The sequence below is a fragment of the Lampetra fluviatilis genome, chromosome 22, assembly GCF_964198595.1.
Source record: "Lampetra fluviatilis chromosome 22, kcLamFluv1.1, whole genome shotgun sequence".
Taxonomy (NCBI): domain Eukaryota; kingdom Metazoa; phylum Chordata; class Hyperoartia; order Petromyzontiformes; family Petromyzontidae; genus Lampetra; species Lampetra fluviatilis.
Window position 1 is genome coordinate 13,487,730 of NC_136296.1, and position 18,638 is coordinate 13,506,367.

The 18,638-nt window shown below is 49.8% G+C and overlaps 2 protein-coding genes across 3 annotated transcripts; one reads left to right on the top strand and one right to left on the bottom strand.

Annotated features, from left to right (window-relative positions):
- The first annotated feature begins 2,486 nt into the window (after window positions 1-2,486).
- Window positions 2,487-12,009, top strand: LOC144938586 (zinc finger C2HC domain-containing protein 1B-like). Of its 2 annotated transcripts, XM_078866558.1 has the most exons (10): window positions 2,489-2,632; window positions 4,327-4,400; window positions 5,412-5,534; window positions 6,045-6,192; window positions 6,315-6,460; window positions 6,700-6,805; window positions 7,047-7,161; window positions 7,715-7,813; window positions 7,977-8,084; window positions 8,587-12,009. In XM_078866558.1, exons 1-10 carry the CDS (start codon window positions 2,617-2,619, stop codon window positions 8,771-8,773), a joined length of 1,122 nt encoding a protein of 373 aa, XP_078722684.1. In that variant the 5' UTR covers window positions 2,489-2,616; the 3' UTR covers window positions 8,774-12,009. The 2 variants fall into 2 exon arrangements, with proteins under 2 accessions (XP_078722685.1, XP_078722684.1); XM_078866559.1 differs by lacking the exon at window positions 7,977-8,084 and having other exon boundaries at window positions 2,487-2,632.
- A 352-nt stretch (window positions 12,010-12,361) lies between these two features.
- Window positions 12,362-18,232, bottom strand: ZBTB8OS (zinc finger and BTB domain containing 8 opposite strand). Its single transcript, XM_078866560.1, has 7 exons — window positions 18,076-18,232; window positions 15,911-15,935; window positions 15,643-15,764; window positions 15,005-15,087; window positions 14,830-14,882; window positions 14,471-14,507; window positions 12,362-14,226 (listed from the first exon to the last, which is right to left on the bottom strand). The coding sequence occupies exons 1-7, from the start codon at window positions 18,155-18,157 to the stop codon at window positions 14,137-14,139; spliced, it is 492 nt and encodes a 163-aa protein (XP_078722686.1). The 5' UTR covers window positions 18,158-18,232; the 3' UTR covers window positions 12,362-14,136.
- Window positions 18,233-18,638: the final 406 nt, after the last annotated feature.

The window sequence follows — 18,638 nt, forward strand, 5'->3', positions numbered from 1 at the left end:
GGTGATACTGATGATGGAGCTGGAAATGATGATGGTGGTGGCAATGCAGATGACCGCGATATAAATGATAGTGGTAGCAATTGTGATTATGATCATAATGATGATTGCTGTGGTGGTGACGGTGACAGTGAAGGTAGTGCTGACGATGGTGGTGAAACTACCATCACGCATCAGCTCCTGCCCCTGCGCTCAAGGGCGCACGCCCGCTCACAGCCAGCGTGGCGAGCTGCCGTGATTTGTGGGATCTGGGCGGTTTTGTTGGCTCAGCGATCTTTGATGAAGCGGAAAGAGAACCTTAGTGAGCACCACTTGATCCCCCGGGCCAGAGCCAAAAAACAATCCTGCAGACGGCTTTGCTCAAATATCCCAACGTGGGACCCTCTTGATCAAGAGGCTTGACACTCAATGAGGCTTGAGCACGTGTCAGGCCTAGCGGGTGCAGTACATGAACACTCACGACCAGGACTTCTTCGCCCACTGACTATTGTCTGGGTTGTCTGTAGACTGCAGTAGGCAGCACGTGAGTAGTCGTAGCCACAGCCGTAGCGAGGAGGTATACTGGATGTGGTGTGCGGACATCTTTCCTGGTGGTTGGTGCACGATACCGTGAACCCCGAGGACCGAATTTGATTCCCGGCCACGACTAACGTCACTCGCGAGTTATGATATGTGAACCTGTCCCGGGTTATTCCCTTATCTGCAACCCCCACTGACCACTGCGCCTAAGTGTGGCCAAAACAACTCCCATGGCCTTCGATTTAAAGCTTTCGTGACTGCAGGGATTCATCTTCTTGGTTCTTTCGGTAAAGTCCTGAGGACGGCTGCTTGCGTTGTGGCCGAAACGTCGTGAGAATTGTATTTTATTATGTTTTATTTTTATTATTTTATTATTTCCCTTCTACGTGACTTTACCGAAAGAACCAAGAAGATGAACCCGCATGGCCTTCGATGAGCGGACGTTTTCCACTGGCTCATACAACCGACCGTTTGTCTGATCTCTGCCACAGTCACGCGAGCATGAATCCCCTCCTCAGATCGGCCTCTTTTCCTATTTCCCGTGGCTGGATGAAGCCAAATCACGTCGCGTGCGATGGGGGCTGCACTGGAGGTCACGACCCCTGCGAGGCGGGACCTGCAGCACGGACGCCGATGACGCAACCGCATTCTTGTCCAGATGTGGCCACGCGTGCAGCTAGAAGCAGCGGCGGGAACCTCCTCCGCACTCCGGCAGGCTCGCATTCATCGCCGTGCCACCCCTGCAAACGCTGTGGGGGACAGAGCACAGCACGGGGCTGCCTCGTCAATCCTGTCAAGTGGAATGGTTCACAAGCTTTTCCTTTTAAAGCGGCTCAAGGGGGGGGGGGTGAATGTTTGTGGACAGCGCTTTGTCAATCCAGTCCAAGCAGACGGCTTCTCCACACTACCTGGGTCATGGGAGCTACTTGCGAAGATTAATTTCAGTCTGGATCTGTCAGGGTTGGTGACCCGGACATATATTTCGCATCAAGTATATCCCCTCGTTCTGGTTGTGTAAAATAGTCACGCGCCACCTACTCTCGTTTAACAGCTAACCGGAGAATATTCACAATGAAATTAAGTCCTGGTTATTTGACCATACTTCACTGAGTTGGGCCGGTGTGTGAAGAAGGCAAGGGGTGTTGCTGCCCTCTGCTGCTACCCACACGGCATTTCACGCTGCTGGCGACTGCCCTCAACAGCTGTTTAACCATGGGCATCGACCCTCTGGGCTTGCTCTGTTTCTCTGCTGCACGACATCTTGGGTACACTCTGTGTGTGTTGGGTACACTCTGTGTGTGGGGTACACTCTGTGTTTGTGTGTGTTGGTACACTGTGTGCTTGTTGGGTAAACTCTGTGTGTGTTGGGTACACACTGTGTGTGTGTTGGGTACACTGTGTGTGTTGGGTACACTCTGTGTGTGTGTGGGGTACACTCTGTGTGTGTGTGGGGCACACTCTGTGTGTGTTGGGTACACACTGTGTGTGTGTGGGATACACTCTGTGTGTGTGGGGTACACTGTGTGTGTGTGTGTGTTGGGTACACTCTGTGTTTGTGTATGTTGGGTACACTCTGTGTGTGTGGGGTACACTCTGTGTGTTGGGTACACACTGTGTGTGTGTTGGGTACACTCTGTGTTTGTGTGTGTTGGGTACACTCTGTGTTTGTTGGGTACACTCTGTGTGTGTTGGGTACACACTGTGTGTGTGTTGGGTACACTCTGTGTTTGTGGGGTACACTCTGTGTTTGTGTGTTTGTTGAGTACACTCTGTGTTTGTGGGGTACACTCTGTGTGTGTTGGGTACACTCTGTGTTTGTGCACGACGATTTGGCGACACCTCCTGTTGTGTTCCCATGGATACCCTTATTTTACCTCTACGACTTCCGGGTACACTTCGTGTCGCTGCTTTGTTACACGCTGTGATTGGGGTACACTGTGGTTGCTCTTCTTCTTGGGTACACTCTGGGAAAGCGCCGTCTCCCTGGCGATAGGGCGGGAGGAATTGTCGTGACGTCACGTCGTGGTCGTCGCCCCTGGAGACGGAGAGCCAATCGACGCGCGCGGTATTGGCGCGGGGGGCCGTTGCCGTGGCAACAAGATGGCGGACGAGGACGGTAGGTGAAGCGTCGACTGCTGCTAGAGAATGGGCGATGAGGCCTCGGCCAAGTCCGCGCCTCGGGGGCCCCGGAGCCCAGAGGCAGAGCCGGGTCCTGAGACCTCAGAGCATCAGCCTGGCCGGGTCCTGAGACCCGAGGGCAGCGCGGCGCTCATGGGCGGTGACCCAATGGCAAATCGGCGCGCGTGTTGTCAGACGAACAGGGTTCATAATAACAGGGCTTTTTATACAGGAGAGGTTTGGAATATTGATTCTGGGGGAATGGTGTGGCTTTAAATAGTAGTGGGGTCAGAACAAGAGGGATCATGGGCGTGCAATGCGACGCCGACTAAATTGCGTGCGCACCCCGCGCCGTGGAGGCGTCTCAACGGGAATTTGCGCCCCATGCAGATGGTGGGAGAAGAGGGGACCTCGAGATTGGTAGAGACAAGCACTGCGACGCGTATATCGAGAGACACTGGAGTGGCAGATGCTAACACGGGACATGAAGACAGCCAGAGAGAGAGACGGTGACAGAACTGGAACACTGATGTGGACACTGGGCGAGGCAAAGACATGACGAAAATAAAGACATGGGTCGACAAGAGAGTTGTACATAACAGCTATTTGGGTTTTTATAAGAGGAGCGGTGTTAAACAAGAAATATGTTCAAGTATATGTCAAGGTTTAAAACACGGGTATGTTCAGAACAGGTGCAGATTGTATATACGTGGGGGTTTCGGAACGAGGTTGGGGGTTGGGAACGGCAGTGGGTTGAGCCAACGTGAGACCCACCACCTCCACCCCGCCGCCACCACCCCGCCACCACCACCACGCCGCCTGACAGCGGACAGGGCGTGGGCAGGGCGAAGAAGCTGTTTCCACTGCGCCCCTCTGGGCTGCAGGGCATCTTGACGAATCTGGAAATGCGCCAGATGTGAAACCTCCGTGGCAGACAACTGCATAATTTGCAAAAGCAATAACAAGCAATAGTGCAGTGGAGTAGCGTACCGAGTTTACAGGGGCCCCCTTCTTAATTTCTTCCACTGATGCGCAGTCTGCACCATTCTGAACAAATAACGATGTGTTTTCTTACCACACAATTCCAAGTCTGTAAAATGCATTTGCTGTAAAACATACTTTATTCACGTGCTGCATTTTGTAGAAAGTGGTTTCTGTCCCTGCGGATGTGGGGAAAGAAGCTGAGTCCACTACGATGGCCAACATTGTATACAATCGTCGACTTATTTTCATCCAATCATAGACCTTCCTTGGGTTTTAGATGATGGAATGTTTAGGGGTGCCCCTTGAGTTTTTTGTCTAGGTTAAGGGTTTGGGGTTAGGGTTCTGGGTTACATTTAAGTATTCAGAGTTAGAGTTTGGAGTTCAGGATTAGGGATTTTGGTTTGTCGTTACAGATAGTGGGTTGTATTTAGGATTGAGGTTAGGGGCAGTAGTACTAAACGCTACATTTATTGCCCAAACACCTGTGGCGACAGTCCTACTTCAGAGTGCTATACTTGCCCAGCATCTGGGTCGCTAGTAGTCTTGGCGTTTTCGTTTTAGCAAAGAGTGTGTGAAATGGATCACCAAGTCGCACCACATGTCACGGGCGTGGCACGTGGGTCACGGGCAGCTGTGGCTCCATGGGAAGTGCCATGCTGCAAGCCACCCCCTACAACTCACAACTCTGTCCCTGTGCTCTCGTTGCAGAGTACATCGGGCCGAGTCGGGAGAACTACTTGCCATGCAGCGTCTGTGGGAGGACGTTTGCGCCGCAGAGCCTGGTACGTTCGCGGGTCGTGAAACGTAACGAGATGAGCAACAGTGATGAGTTAATTGTAGTGGTGGTGTTCCTTAAAAACAACCGGCTCATCGCAACACCACGACATATAGGGATGTCTTCCATGTTTTACGGATTCACCCAGAAAATACTAAAATCAGGCCGAGTAATGAAATGTTGGACAATCCGAAAAAACATTGTTACAAGGAAAAAAAAGTGACTTGATCAATGTCACTTTCGCTGTTTTCTTGCCAAGAATGGTGTAATGTGTCATTGAGTGATGTCACTTTTGTGAGCCCAAGACACATAAATAATAAAAACACATCCGAACATTTCCTTAAAAATCCGAAAGTTATAAATCCAAAACATATCTCTAGCACCTCTAGTCAGCACGGATGGCTACGTATGGTGCGAAAGAAATTAAACATACATACATATATAGGGAATGCATGTAAAAGCAAAAAATACGAGTTCTGAAATACTAATATACAGTTTAATTTCTGAGTCATCCAGAGGCCTCTAAGTCAGACCTCTGCAGAGTCCAGAACAGCATTACAGCAACACGGTGTAATTGCAAGAGCCCATAGCTGTCAGTTTATTGTACTTATTTTACGTTCATGTTTAGTAAATGATGGCTGAAGTAATTTTCAAGTCAAATATTATTGGGCAGGTGGTTTCAAATATTTATTAATTGTATCGAAACCTATGTCTTTTTTAGTTGAACAATACATGATGGATAGATTTCTAGAAGGCAGAGAAGTTTTTCAGATGACATTCTCGTAGAAATGCCAATGAAAACACTTCGTATCGAGTCCAATGCAGTTGTACCTTCAACCTTCATTTGTAACTTACAACGTGTGCGTGCAATGTGTGGAGGTGCCCTTGTGTTTCACGTACGCTGATAAATTCCCTGACGTGGTGTTTAGACGCCGAGTGCACCGCCAGGCTTGGGAGGGTGGCTCTCGTGGAGTCTGGTTCCGCTGGGGCTGAGTGTGTGCGGGTGGTTGTTGTGCAGAAAAAGCACATCAACGTCTGTCGCAAGCAAGCCACCAAGAAGCGCAAGGTGTTCGACTCGCAGAGGCAGCGCTTCGATGGGACGGAAATCTCGACGCTGAAACCCAAGCTTGCGTCTGCCAAGGTACGACTCCCACCTTCCTGTCTCCTTGGTGACAACCACGGCCATTTAAATCAGTGGCAGCAGAGTGCAGTGATCTTGGCATTTGGAGATGTGACCCAAGAAGGCTGAGGGAGTGGCCCGTCGTTCTTTGACCCCTTGAGAGCAATAGCTTACTAAGATTTAAGATGTACAGATTTGTGAGACGAAAAAGAGATAAACAAGCTATAGAAATGAGAGAGCAGAGAAAATAAATAAAGATGACTGAGATGAAACCGAGATACAAAACTGAGAATGAGAAAGCTGAAGACAAGATGCACGGACTAAACGCCACGTGCACAGATGTTATGATATCCCGGGGTAATGTGACGCCATAATGTCTACACGTGATGCGACGTCACGTGGCCCAGATGCACAAACTTTGTATTATGTGGCCCACCAGAAAATGCAATTTAAGAACCCTGCCTTGAGAAATGGCCTGAATGTCAGTGACAGTTTGCAGCTGTGGCGGTCAGCATTGTGTCCCCTCTGCAGCAGTCACAGCCGCTGCCGCAGAAGAAGTCCAACTGGAGGCAAGAGCACGAGGAATTTGTCAAGACAATCCGCGCGGCTAAAGGAGTGACTCAGGCACTCAAGGAAGGGGGGCCCCTGCCTCCTCCACCTCCGCCGTCCTTAAACCCTGGTAAAGGAAAATCCATGGCCCATCACTTGCGACACGTGACACCGTTTTGTACGGCACCGTCATTAGCGCCCACCCTTTGGTCACCCTCGTGCTGGTGCTGTTGTGCGTGCGGCCCCGTTCAGACTACGTGCAGTGCCCGTGCTGCCAGCGGAGGTTCAACGAAGGCGCGGCTGAGCGCCACATCATGTTCTGCAAAGAGCAGGCGGCGCGCATCGGCCGGAGCGGCCCCTCCCAGCAGGCATCATCCCGCCTAGCGGTCCGCATACAGGTGCCTCCTCCTGCTCCTCCTGCGCCTCCTCAGTCTCCTGTGCCACCACCCAGTCCCACCAGTGTGGAAGCAGTGGTGCCCGAGGGACACTTGCGTGTGAGATTTAATAATTTGTCTCTCTCTTTCTACGGTACAATGTAAGGCAGAGTGAGGATATACAGGGAACAGAGGGAACGTGCTGTCAGCCTGTTTTGTTTGTGACAAGCACTGGGTGCTTGCTCTTTTTCTTGCGGTTCTAGTACCGGGTGCCGTCGGTCAAGAAAAAGGACGGGGCGACCCCCTCTCAAATGCCGGCGCTGCTGCCCAGCCGCTCCCACATGGCAGGGACCTCCATGCGCTCTGCTGGTGACTTTCACCACCTCCCACAGCGAACAGTCCTTGTCTTTATCCATAATTTTATCCCAGTCGTGCTGTCATGTGATGAAGTATTCCTTCGTATCAGAGAACGGCATTTGGAAGCTGACATCACAGAGCTTTCATAGGCAAACCCCAGAAGTAAACACTGCGGTTAGATAATATAATCAGTAGTCTTTGAATTTTGTAAGTGTGTGATGTGTGTGGATTCGTCACTGATTTTGTTGTGCAGGTGCCGGTGCAACCGGTGCCCTGGCATCCCGGCTACGCGAGGCCTCCCCAGCGCGGGAGGCGAGGACGGGCGTGGGCAAGGCCAGCAGCAGCAGCAGCACACCGTCACGGGGAGGGTGAGCACGGCACCTCGCACCGGCTCAGTGGAACACATTCACAAATGGTTCTATAGCAAATGCAACAGCTACACAAGCCATCGTCATTTTCAGCCAACATCAATCCACTGCTGGATGGAGGCCACCCCAAGCCACTACCATCTCTCATGGTCCTGTGATGGAGCAATCCATTTAGCATCCATGCACGAGTTTATCTTATCGCTCCATTTCCATGGCGGACGTCTTCTGTGGTGTGTTTCTGCCTTGACCACCAGCTATCACCCCTTCTAGTAACGTGTCCTGCCCAAGCCCACTTTTATTGATGGTCACAATTCTGTCTCATTGTAAGTTATCAAATCCATGTGTTCATCTTTCCGTATCTCAATGTCATTTCAAGCGTGCAATTCATACAATGTGGAAAGAAAAATTAATTTCAAGCTGTATTCAGACAATCAGCTTGTGCCAAGTGCGATCGATTTCCATCGTGAGTTTGCTGGCAGTGTTTCCATGTGCTGTGTGATCCCCGTGGCTCCTTGTGCTCCTTACATGTGACCCATTGACCTGCGGTTCTCAGGTCGACATACGGCCGAGAAGTGGAGTTTGATGGGCCCCCGCTCAGGACAGGACGCTCAGCGGGCAGACGCGTGGCCAGCGAGCTCACGCCCATCCAGCGGTAATGTCCATGTGTGCGGTCCGGCTCTACCTCGTGTGTGTGTACGTGTGTAACACAAGCAGACAGTCATGTGCGACTGTCTGCCATTTCAGCATACAATTAGTAGATATTCCAGCATACCATGAATTGTGGCAGCCACGTGGTACATCCGTGTGTCGCATAGGACGCCGGCTCGCAGCCCCACGCCACCCTCTGGGTATAAGAGCATGGGAAGCAGCGCTCCCAGGAGGACCGGCCCCACACGGGCCGCATTGAACGAGCGCAATGACGGGTGAGCGAATCACAGCCATGCAGTATCAACAATGAGCTGTGTTGCAGCCAGGGTCACCACGGTTTCCCTCCCCATTCTCCCAATGCTCAACCGAAGCTGCTTTGTTCTCAGCTGGGGTTTTGCACGTGAACACTGACACTGTAAAATGTCCCGGTTTGGCTGGGACATTCCTGGTTTTAAGGTTGAGTATCCCAGGATTTTTCCATAATTTCAAATGTTCTGGCTTCATGCTCAACTCACGATGTGGGCAATAGGCCTATGATCAGTCGGCATAGTCAATGTAATAAAGGACGAAACCACTTCATGTGTGGGCAACTAGGCGTGGATATGTAAAAGTGGGTGGGACTGATGGAGGGGCTGCCTGCTCACTGTCTCTGGGGAGCCTCATAAAACCAGTCGCTTGTGCAAGGTGGGTGCGGTACTGGGTGGGGTGATGTTCGTGCCACGTTGACGTTGTGGTTGAGGTTGCGCCACGTTGACGTCGTGGTTGTGGTTGCGCCAGCATTGGCGGTGCCCGGCGGGACCCGTGGGAGCACTCGAATGGAGACGAGACGACACACGCCAGGACGCCCCCCGGACCCTCCGGTCGCCGCCCCCTGCCGCGCTTCTGCTACGAGTGCGGCACGCGCCACCCCGTCGACTGGGCCAAGTTCTGCTGCGAGTGCGGGGCACGCAGGGTGGCCGCTTAGCCCTGCGTGGCCCTGCGTGGCCCTGCGCGGCACTGAACTCGCACCTTCTAGCCGGTGCCGGCCGCAGCGCAACGCAGTTCCAAACACAGTGTAGCGCCAACAGAAAGCAACTACTCTTGCCGTGGCGACGCCACCCAGGCGAGTTAGAGCCATGATGAAGTAGCTTAGTGGTGAGTGACTCTGTAGATGGGAGGCGTAGGGGAGGGCTTATTATTAATATGATTTTTTTTATGCTTGTTTACCCAGGACAGCCTCACTCAACTCTTTTTCAGGAGGCTTCTGCCAAGTTTACGTATTTGGGGATGATGTTGCTATGTGTGATCCCATTTGAGTAATTTTAGGTAATTGGGATGTTTGGTCAATACCCGTTACATTGAATGTTTTCAGTTTTATGAAGAAAACGGCGAACCCTGAGGAAACCCATGCAGAACAGGTGGAGAACATTAAAACTACACAGAAAGGCGTCCGTGTCAGACATTCTACTGTGGCCCTCATCTCTGTGAGGGACCGGTGTTTCCACTGCGCCACCCGACAATTGAAATGGGACGTTTTGTGCTTCCGCTCACTTTTGAGTCACAGAAGTGAGGGGCGTTTATCTTACCGAAGCAATAGCGAGCTGACTTAGCCGTATGATTTAAATACATCGACTCATGTTCGTGAGACTCTCATTCTAATTGTATTATTAATGAATAAACAAGCTGGAAATGCAGATTTGGCTGCTCGATTCAGCTGTGTGGCGAGAGCCCTGACTTCCGTGCCACCCGCGACTGTAGAAGTATCGGCGCCAACGCCACTAAGCCATCACATTGCATTAATGAACGTCGCGTGCACCACGCCGGCCACGCGGGGGGCCTCGATACACAGCCTTGACGGCTTCACGCCCGCAGTGTCGCATTTGTGATGTAGCACACAGGCATCGCAAGGGCTTCATTTCTCACGGAATATTTTGAGGGTCACTGGTGTGTGGCTTTTAAGTAGTAGCCATAGTAAGAGATATAATAGATGTGGTGTGCCAGGTGCAGGAATATTTTCCAGATCACTGACCAGAACAGACCCAGCTGAAGTGATTCCCCAGGCATCAGCAATAGGAATGCTCGTAAGAGATGGGGTTTTTTTCCCACGAATCAGGGTTGTGTTTTGTACCAGGAGTTTGAGTTTGTGTGGCATCAGGTTTGTGTAATAGTCCCGTCTTTAAACTGTGCACTTTATCCACCGATTGATGTAATCTTTGCACTGAGGTGGAAGGTGTTTAATTAGAAAGGTTTTGATCATAGCTGGTGGGGTGGCAGGAGAGGGGCTATCGCTTCCCGCTTGGCATACTTGCGGGGGTGTAAACAAGAGACTTTAACCCCCCACACTAAAAATAATTTGAACAGAGGCGTGAAATAAAAAAAGTATTCTTTATCCTGGAGGATACAGTAAGATAAAGATGAAGTAAAAAGTATTAATACATCAGAGTACAATTAACATGTACTGTTGATTGCTGAAGCAAAAAAACATCACTCAGTGGAGACGCTGCTGTGTCGAGTCTTGAGATGCAGTTGCGTTTGGTTTCCATGTAAAACCTATTTTTATTGTCTTACACTAAAGCCAGTGGTTCTTAACCTTTACTCCAGCCTTGCACCCCTTTGGTTCTCAATCAATAATTAATTTATAACGTGAATCCATAGGTTTAATGAAACAAAGTAGTTGTACTTACGTGCCCGTGCTTAATTTGTGTTTCGATGATTTACCTTCTAAACAAATCTGGCATGTCTCGCACCCCCAGAAAGGGCATCTCGCACCTCCAGAGGGTGCATGCACAACAGGTTGAGAACCACTGCACTAAGCTATTGTCCTGATTTTTTGCTATTCGACATTACTGACAAGAGCAGCATTTCCTCAGGTCAGCCATGGACCCCCCCACCCCCATTTAACCTTATGTTCCCTCTCCCCCCCACCAAAGAATCACTTGGCCTCTTCTGATGGATGTAAATTGCTCACCTTCATCGATATCCGTGTACGTCGCCGCTGAACGCTCGTGGTGCTGTGCTGTCCTCGAGCACAGCATGGGGGGGGGAAGTGCTGCCCTAGACGGTGACTGGTAGCGCTCTGAGCCAGAGTTGTGATGATGAGAGCTGTCATCATTGTAACAGTTGTCCTGTATATCTCTGAATTCATATGGAGCGAAACTCCGGACAGTATCGTGCCGAGCACGCAGTACAACCTGAGGTGGCCGCATGTGCTCGATTGCCGGTGCTGTAACCTGTAGCTGCAGGTGCTTTTGCAAGGGAATGATGGCCCAGCCATCATTGTGGCATTCTCTACTGGACCTGGAAACTCGGTTCCATATTAACCTCTATGATGCATTAGCCAGCTTAAATCAAGTATTGTAATAACTTAATCTTGAACACTAATTATGCAAATATACTTAACCTACCATGCAGACATGCGCGCTGTACACAAGGCTTCAGCCAGTGACGCGTCCAAGCCAGACATTGCAGAGGGGACGAATCAATTTGCTACTGGGGAGCGGTAGTGTCATGGTTAGATCGCTGCGCTACGAATCCGGTGACCCGAGTTTGATTCCCGCTCACGGCCAACACCAGTGACGATGATCTGAACTGGTCCTGAGCCTCCCCTAGGTCGACTCCGCTTCAAATGAGTACCTGGTGTGATGTGTATACATCACCAGGGAGACAGAGGCGGCCAGGCGTGGTGCTGGCCCACCCACCCCCTCGTGTCGTGCCTGCCTTAATAGATGCTTGCTAATGGCACTTGCCACAACAGATTGTTAAGGCTATTCAGGGGATCTTTATATTTGAATGCGTGTCCAAGTACACACATAATAGATTACATGTGCAAATATACACGTGCACATATGCTAAATTTAACACATGCACACAATGGCGGAGCCAGGATTTTCAGGTAGGGGGGGCAACCCCTCCAGCAATTAAAAATGATAGGAGTTGTTAGTAAGGACTTGTCCCTTGACGCGTGTGCGGCGATGGCAAAGCCATCGAGGGTCGAATCCGTACCGTGTGTGATCGGTATCGCGCTCGCTGAAGGTAAATGCCTTCAGGGAAGTCGTGTACCGTATACGCAACTGCGCACAATTCTGTGAGTCACTTATAACTGCTTTGCCGTTACTTATTGCCAATTATGGACTCAGATTATTGTCCTATCATCTGAGAGTCCCTGACACGTAATAACATGCTACACAGTGGCAGTGGGGGTCGCAAAATGCCGATTTATTACCAATAAACCCCAATGATCCGATCGAAATTAGGGCTCAGCCAGTGCATGCACACATACTGCAATATATACATACTGTATTACACTTTGAATAGTATTCTGAATACACATACACAGTACTAACATTGTCATACACAGCCACACATACAACTTTCAGGAAGGAAGCAACCAATGGGTCTGTCTCTATGTGTGCGTGCATGTCTGTGGACATGCGTGCGCATGTTCCGGGAATGCCCTATTCCTATGTGGGTTGGAGGAGGCTGCCTCCCAAGTGGACCTGAGACTCCGTGTGTGGAGGAGTTGGCAGGGAGCGCCTGTGGGAACTTGATACCCTCACAGTCATTAAACAGCAACTGTAAATGCACAACCGTGTCCCATCTCGTTTTTGCAGCACTGAACGCAGCTGTATTGCCAGCATCCATGAAGGGGATCAAAGTTGTAGAAAGGCTCGGCTCTGGAAGCCTCTTGGATTTGCGATATAAGAGCTGTTGTGTGGGTCATTACAACAGTGATATACCGTTTACAAGATTGATTTTGGTAGCCCACAAGGATATATGGTGTGGTCGGGCTTGCCCAAGCATTCCTCAAGCACCGGCCATGGTTGTCTGAGTAACCCAAATGGGCATTATCTATGGAGATCAGAGGATTGACACGACTTTAATAACCTGAGAGCAATGCACGCATTTATTACATGAACATCCAATAGTCAGCCACAAGAAACCCCCCTGTCTGCACAGGGTGATGAATTTCCCACTGTCATAGACTCGGCCTGTTTTTAAGGCCCCATGCTCACTGCACCCCACCTCCCTCTGCCATTCCCCTTGACTCGTAGCGCACACTCATCAACAGCACACAACTTAAATTATAAATTAAAATAAGATGGGTTATACCAGTGTACATCAATTAATAATTAATGTTCTATCGTGGAACCTTTTTTTCAGTATCAAAGTATGAAAAAAATAGGGTTTACCTTTACGGCAATAAAACAGGTGTTAAGATGTTCAAAATCTAGATACCTTTTGCAAGGAATCCAGTTTGCATTAACCACACGTACTTGTAGTGAACATGCAAAATAACATGCTCTGATAATGAAATATGATAAACAGGTCCCATGATTTAGCTGCTCACCACAAACGACACTGACACGCGTGGCGATGTCTTTGTGCTGTTCGCCTTTTGGCGTTCTCTGGTCTGACAATGGTGAGACTGGGCCATAAAGAAGGCCGCTGTCTCTGGTGTAGCCCAATCAGTTTCAAAGACTGCATATATTATCAGAGCATGTTTGTTTGCATGTTCACTACTAGTACGTGTGGTTAATGCAGACTTGATTCCTTGCAAAAGGTTTTTCTATTTGGTGTTTGAACATCGTAACACAACTGTTTTATTGCCAGAAAGAGTAAAGCATATTCTTAATTAATGTTCTACAAAAACATAGCTTTTGTAAAAGTCCAAAGCCACACCTGTGAGATCCATTATAAAATATTATCTTTTCTTTAAGAAGCTCTGATTATAAAGTATCACACCACTGCATTTCTAGAAAAAAATATAAGCGATGTGACCATTCCCTGAGCCATGAAGCATCTCCTGTCAGCATGCACGACCACCACGGTGATCATGGAGGTGAGATCTGGGTTAACCTCATCCTGACTCGACAGGTAAAAGTCCTCAAGTATTGAGAGCACTGAAGGAGTGGCTGCCTCTAACTTGCTGTTTAATTTTTAATCGACGTGGTTTCAGTCTGTCAGTGACGAGAGGCGCCGCTACATCCAACTTGCATCCGACAAAGAAGTCAGAGCAAAGTTGCCATGCGTCAGATTAACCTTATGGCGGGACCCCAGGGTCCCGAATAAACGGAAGTCAAAATCGTAATTTTTTTTGGCGACTCCGTCCCACCACGCACATAAACGCCGCGACCCACCTGGCGCGGATCATTCTGTTGTCATGTCGTCCAAGTGCAGCGAGAACGAGTGCCGTAATCATAAACAAATCTTTGATTAGCGCATCGTGTAGAGTTCGTCGAGAGGAATAGATTGCCGTATCGTTCGCCTTCAACAGACATAAAATGACGTCACAATGCAGTTTATGCGAGAGCCGGGGGCTTATGGAACCCTAGGGTCCCGCCATAAGGTTCAGATGTCGATGATGACAAACACATCGTTTTTATCCTCCTCCTCGTGGATCTGCATGGCTGAGTAGGTGATGGCCTTCACCTCCGTGCCCTGCACCGCAAACGGCACCGCACACGGCATCAACAAACATGGCCGCCTCTACACCCAGCCCGGCCACCGCATTCTGTTATTTCATCACATTCATAAATGGTACCAAAGTAATAGGTATACGACACAGTTAATTGGTGATTTGTATATTATTTCTTCAGAAATGTGTATTTTACCCATTTCTGCCCGTGTCACCATGTGTTTTTTTAGGTGCTTATGAGTGGTGAGGGGACAATGATCTCCTCACCTGTGGATGCTTCTCTAGGTTGAACTCCTCTCCCCAGCTGCAGGGTACATAAAGAGAACACGAGACATGGGAGACAGGGGAGAATCAGATGCACGGACAAGTCATACTGTGTTAACACCACAAAGGAGAGAGCATCAAATGTTCACATACCAAAGTGACAACTATATCTGAACATCTGTGAAAAAGAGCTTTTTAATGCTCATCGGAATCCTCCAGTATAAATAAAGATCCTGATTCTGATCCCTTTGGTGGTGCTTTTTACCTTGGAAAGTTTGTGTAAGGGTTACCAACAGTGATATATGTATTTGTTCTCAAAGTTGCACGAGTAATGAAGTATGCAGAGGTAGCATTGCACTTACCCAATTGAGCGGATTTTGAAATTGACTCTGTCCAGACTCACGACTTTCACCTCCTGAAGAGACAACCCAAAACAATATAAGTTGCAATGGAAACTCTCAGTTTTACTGCAGTGGATGTAAACGAGTGTGCACATCGATGTCCGAGTGTAGCAGCTGCAGGGCTGATTGCCTCTACCCTCGGGATGAAGAATAAATCGGCGCAGAACTTGTAGAGCCACGCATCCATGAACTGGTAGAGCAGAGACATCATGTCCTCACCTGTGGAGAGATGCACGTCGCCAAGGGCTGTAAAATCTACCACCCACGACGGAACCACAGCCGGAGGAAAACACCAAAAAACCTCCATTATGGAGGTAAACCGTAGATTTCTGCAGTTGTGCTTCATAGCTCCCGGGTGTGTTTTTGGACTGTACTTCGTGTTGTCTTGCACGACCTCTGACGTTTTCGTCCATGTGCTGGGAGATTTTTCAGGAAGTCAATTTAAGTGGAGGCCAAAGATAATGCCTCTGCTTACGATAGAGTTTTGCCTGAAATACGTCTCCCAAATTAAGATGGACATTATTATCTTGTGTGTGTGTCCTACGTGTACATCTAGCATGGCACAAGCACCGCGGAGACGTCAATACCACTTGGTGAATGGCGCCTGTTTTAGTCCCTTGTGAAGAAAAGAGCTGCAAGTGCTAAAGTCAGTTCCTGAAGAAGCTCTCAGCACGTGGAGAAAAACGTTGGACATCTTTCCAAACAATACGTGGAACAACCCGGAAATGCATCGCAGAGACAAATGCAAAACTCCCTCGTGGACAATGACATCACCTTCAGCCTCCACCTCCACCGTGTCCAGCGGCTCCACCACCTCGATGTCGCTGATGTAGCCGAACATGGCCATGACAACCTGCTCAAACGACTCTTCCAGCGTGTCACCCCACGCGTGCAACCTGCACACCGCACAATGCTCAGGGCACACACCACAAAGCGCCGTCAATGTGAGAGACGTGGCCCTCCAGGGCATACTGACCCTACCCAGTTTTTGCAAGGCTAGGAACATACTGAGAAGCGAAGCCGTGGAGATGCGAGTACTCACTGCACGTCTGCCGTGTGGTCCAGGTCTGTGGAGCAGAAGGAGCATTAGTAGCACGGCAAAGCACGCGGGCATTGTAACGTATGACACGAGCGCAAGACAAATGCCACACTATATATATAAAAGTAAAACATAATTGTGTGTGGGTTTGTGTGTGTTAGCGTGCTTGTGAAGGATTTGGCTCTCCAACGGGGTTTACGCAAAATAAAAATAGCAAGGTACCACGCCGTAAGCCCCGCCGTGAGCAAGCGCTATTCCTTTTTCACATCCGTCAAGTTTAAATTAGTTTAGCGATTTAGTGGGATTTTTGTGTGCTTTTTATTTATTTATTTATGACGCATGCACGACCATATCAACTCACGCGCCTTTTCGGTGGGAGTGAGGGGGACATTTTCTTTCGCGTTAAAAATGCTATAAAAATACTCTAAACGCCGAGGTAAATTATTCACTGTGCGATGTCCCCCCCACCCCGATGCGTGTAATTATTACTACTATACAGTCGGTAGATGCTACCACTATAGGCCATAGATATTACTGCAGAGCGGCCGGGGAGATCGTGGCTGTGGGGGGGGTCAGGGGTAGCAGCCCAGCCTGCCAAGGTGCCACCTTGGTCGGCTGGACAATCTAAGCCAGGCCGGAGGCTCTGCACGGGACTAGGCCTCACCACGCCACTGTCAGGTGAGTACTTTGTGCTATAGAGTCGATAAATACTGCGTACCGTACCACGTCGTTGTCCACTCATTGACATGCAAATTTTTTCTCTGCCCCCTCCCTCTCTCCGCCCCCGCCCCCTCTCTATATTTAAGGCCCCGTCACAGAGACGACCTCTCTCTGTGTATCTTTATGATGTCTGTCTGCTTATATGTCTGTCTATAGTTTTCTGGTTAGATTTTTGTTGCTATTTCTTTTATACCTGATGATTGCTTGTGTTGCAATCGAAACGTCGTAGTATGCTATTATTTAATTCATTATTTTATCTTTATACGTGACTTTACCGAAAGAACCAAAGAATACTGCTATAGAGTCAGCATGTACTACTGTAGTAATAGCAAGTACCACCACAGTCGGTATGCACTGCTGTAATCATAGCAGGTACCACCACAGTATGCACTGCTGTAATCATAGCTGGTGCCACCAGTCGGTATGTACTACTGTAATCATAGCAGGTACCACCACTATGCACTGCTGTAATCATAGCAGGTGCTACCACAGTCAGTACGCACTGCTATTAGATTTTTAGGAGTAGTTTGGAAATATTTTTTTGGCCCGGACAACGCCGGGTACTTCCCGCTAGTGTAAAAATAAAACACGATTAAACTGGTAGAGCTTACAGATATTCACACAATTTTTTTAAAGACGTGCAATACAATCAGGTGTCAGCAGAAGTGAGTGCAGTAAAATCCATTGAACTAGCATTCTATGCTTCCACGTCTGAAATGATGATTTAACTTGGGACATATTCGCTCGCTGTCGTAGAAATAGAACGACTCAAGCGCGAGCCACAGACAAGCGGGAAGGCAGCAGCGAGGCGAAAACCCAGCGCCAACAATTGCCCAAGCTCCGCGGTCCTATATATTAAGATGTTTTAAGCCAATCAATGAGTTCGGTATATATGTGGGGGGGGGGGGGCACCTGGAGAAAACGCACGCGTGCGACGGGGAAACTTTCCCATACAGACGGCGCAGGCGGAGTCCACATTGTTTGCTGTACTGCCATCTCCTGGCGAGCCACGGTGTGGCACCTCGATGCCCACAAGAAGTGAGTTTACAAGAAGTGCGATGATCCAACAACAATCACCACTACCTCCAAAGTGCTGGATTACAGGCATGCGCCAGAGCCGCCTTCACCAACCCCCACTGATAAAGAGTGGTGAAGTGTAGTCAAATAACCCCCACCACCTACACATCATGAAGAGGCCCTCGACCGGCAATGAATTAACAAGTCACCTCTACAAAAGATGACTCTACAAACCAATGGACACTCCCTGTCGCTTGATGGCGGTCGTGGTGATGCTGTTAATGAGTCGTGGTGGTGGTGATGCTGTCGATGGTGCAGTAGGTGGTGCAGTAGGTGGTGCAGTAGGTGGTGCTGTAGGTGATGCTGTAGGTGATGCTGTCGATAGTGCAGTAGGTGGTGCAGTAGGCGGTGTAGAAGTGACCGCCGCTCACACTCGTGCTTCTTGATCACGGCAGGATACTTTGCTTTGATCGCCTTCTGCTCCTCGCTTATGTCGTAGTGCCGCGAGTCCATCGCTCCGCGCACCGGGGGTCCCACTCGTGGGGAGGGGTCCTAGGGGGTCCGAGGGGGTCCCACTCGTGGGGGGGGGGGGTCCGAGGGGGTCCCACTCGTGGGGGGGGGGGTCCGAGGGGGTCCCACTCGTGGGGGGGGGGGGTCCGAGGGGGTCCCACTCGTGGGGGGGGGGGGGTTCGAGGGGGTCCGAGGGGGTCCCAGAGGTTCGGTTTAGGGGATCTGTCCGGAAGCGAGTCCAGGACGCGGCGTGAGAACGAGGAGCTGCCCGTGACGTCAGAGCGAATGCAGCAGCTGGCGTCATGGCGATAGGGGGCGGTCACACAGGGCGTGTGGAACCCGTGTGTGTGTGATGTGTGTACACCGTGTGTGTGTGTGTACACCATGTATGTGTGTGTGCACCGTGTGTGTGTGTACACCGTGTGTGTGTGTACACCGTGTGCGATGTGTGTACACCGTGTGTGTGTGTACACCGTGTGCGATG

Coding starts and splice junctions, on each gene's coding strand:
- LOC144938586 (XM_078866558.1), top strand. Junction 4,401..5,411: donor CGTTTGCGCCGCAGAGCCTG/GTACGTTCGCGG, acceptor GTTGTTGTGCAG/AAAAAGCACATCAACGTCTG. Junction 7,814..7,976: donor GAGCTCACGCCCATCCAGCG/GTAATGTCCATG, acceptor TGTGTCGCATAG/GACGCCGGCTCGCAGCCCCA.
- ZBTB8OS (XM_078866560.1), bottom strand. CDS start 18,157: ATGGACTCGCGGCACTACGACATAAGCGAGGAGCAGAAGGCGATCAAA. Junction 15,936..18,075: donor CGTGATCAAGAAGCACGAGT/GTGAGCGGCGGT, acceptor TCTGCTCCACAG/ACCTGGACCACACGGCAGAC. Junction 14,227..14,470: donor ACCTAGAGAAGCATCCACAG/GTGAGGAGATCA, acceptor TTTGCGGTGCAG/GGCACGGAGGTGAAGGCCAT.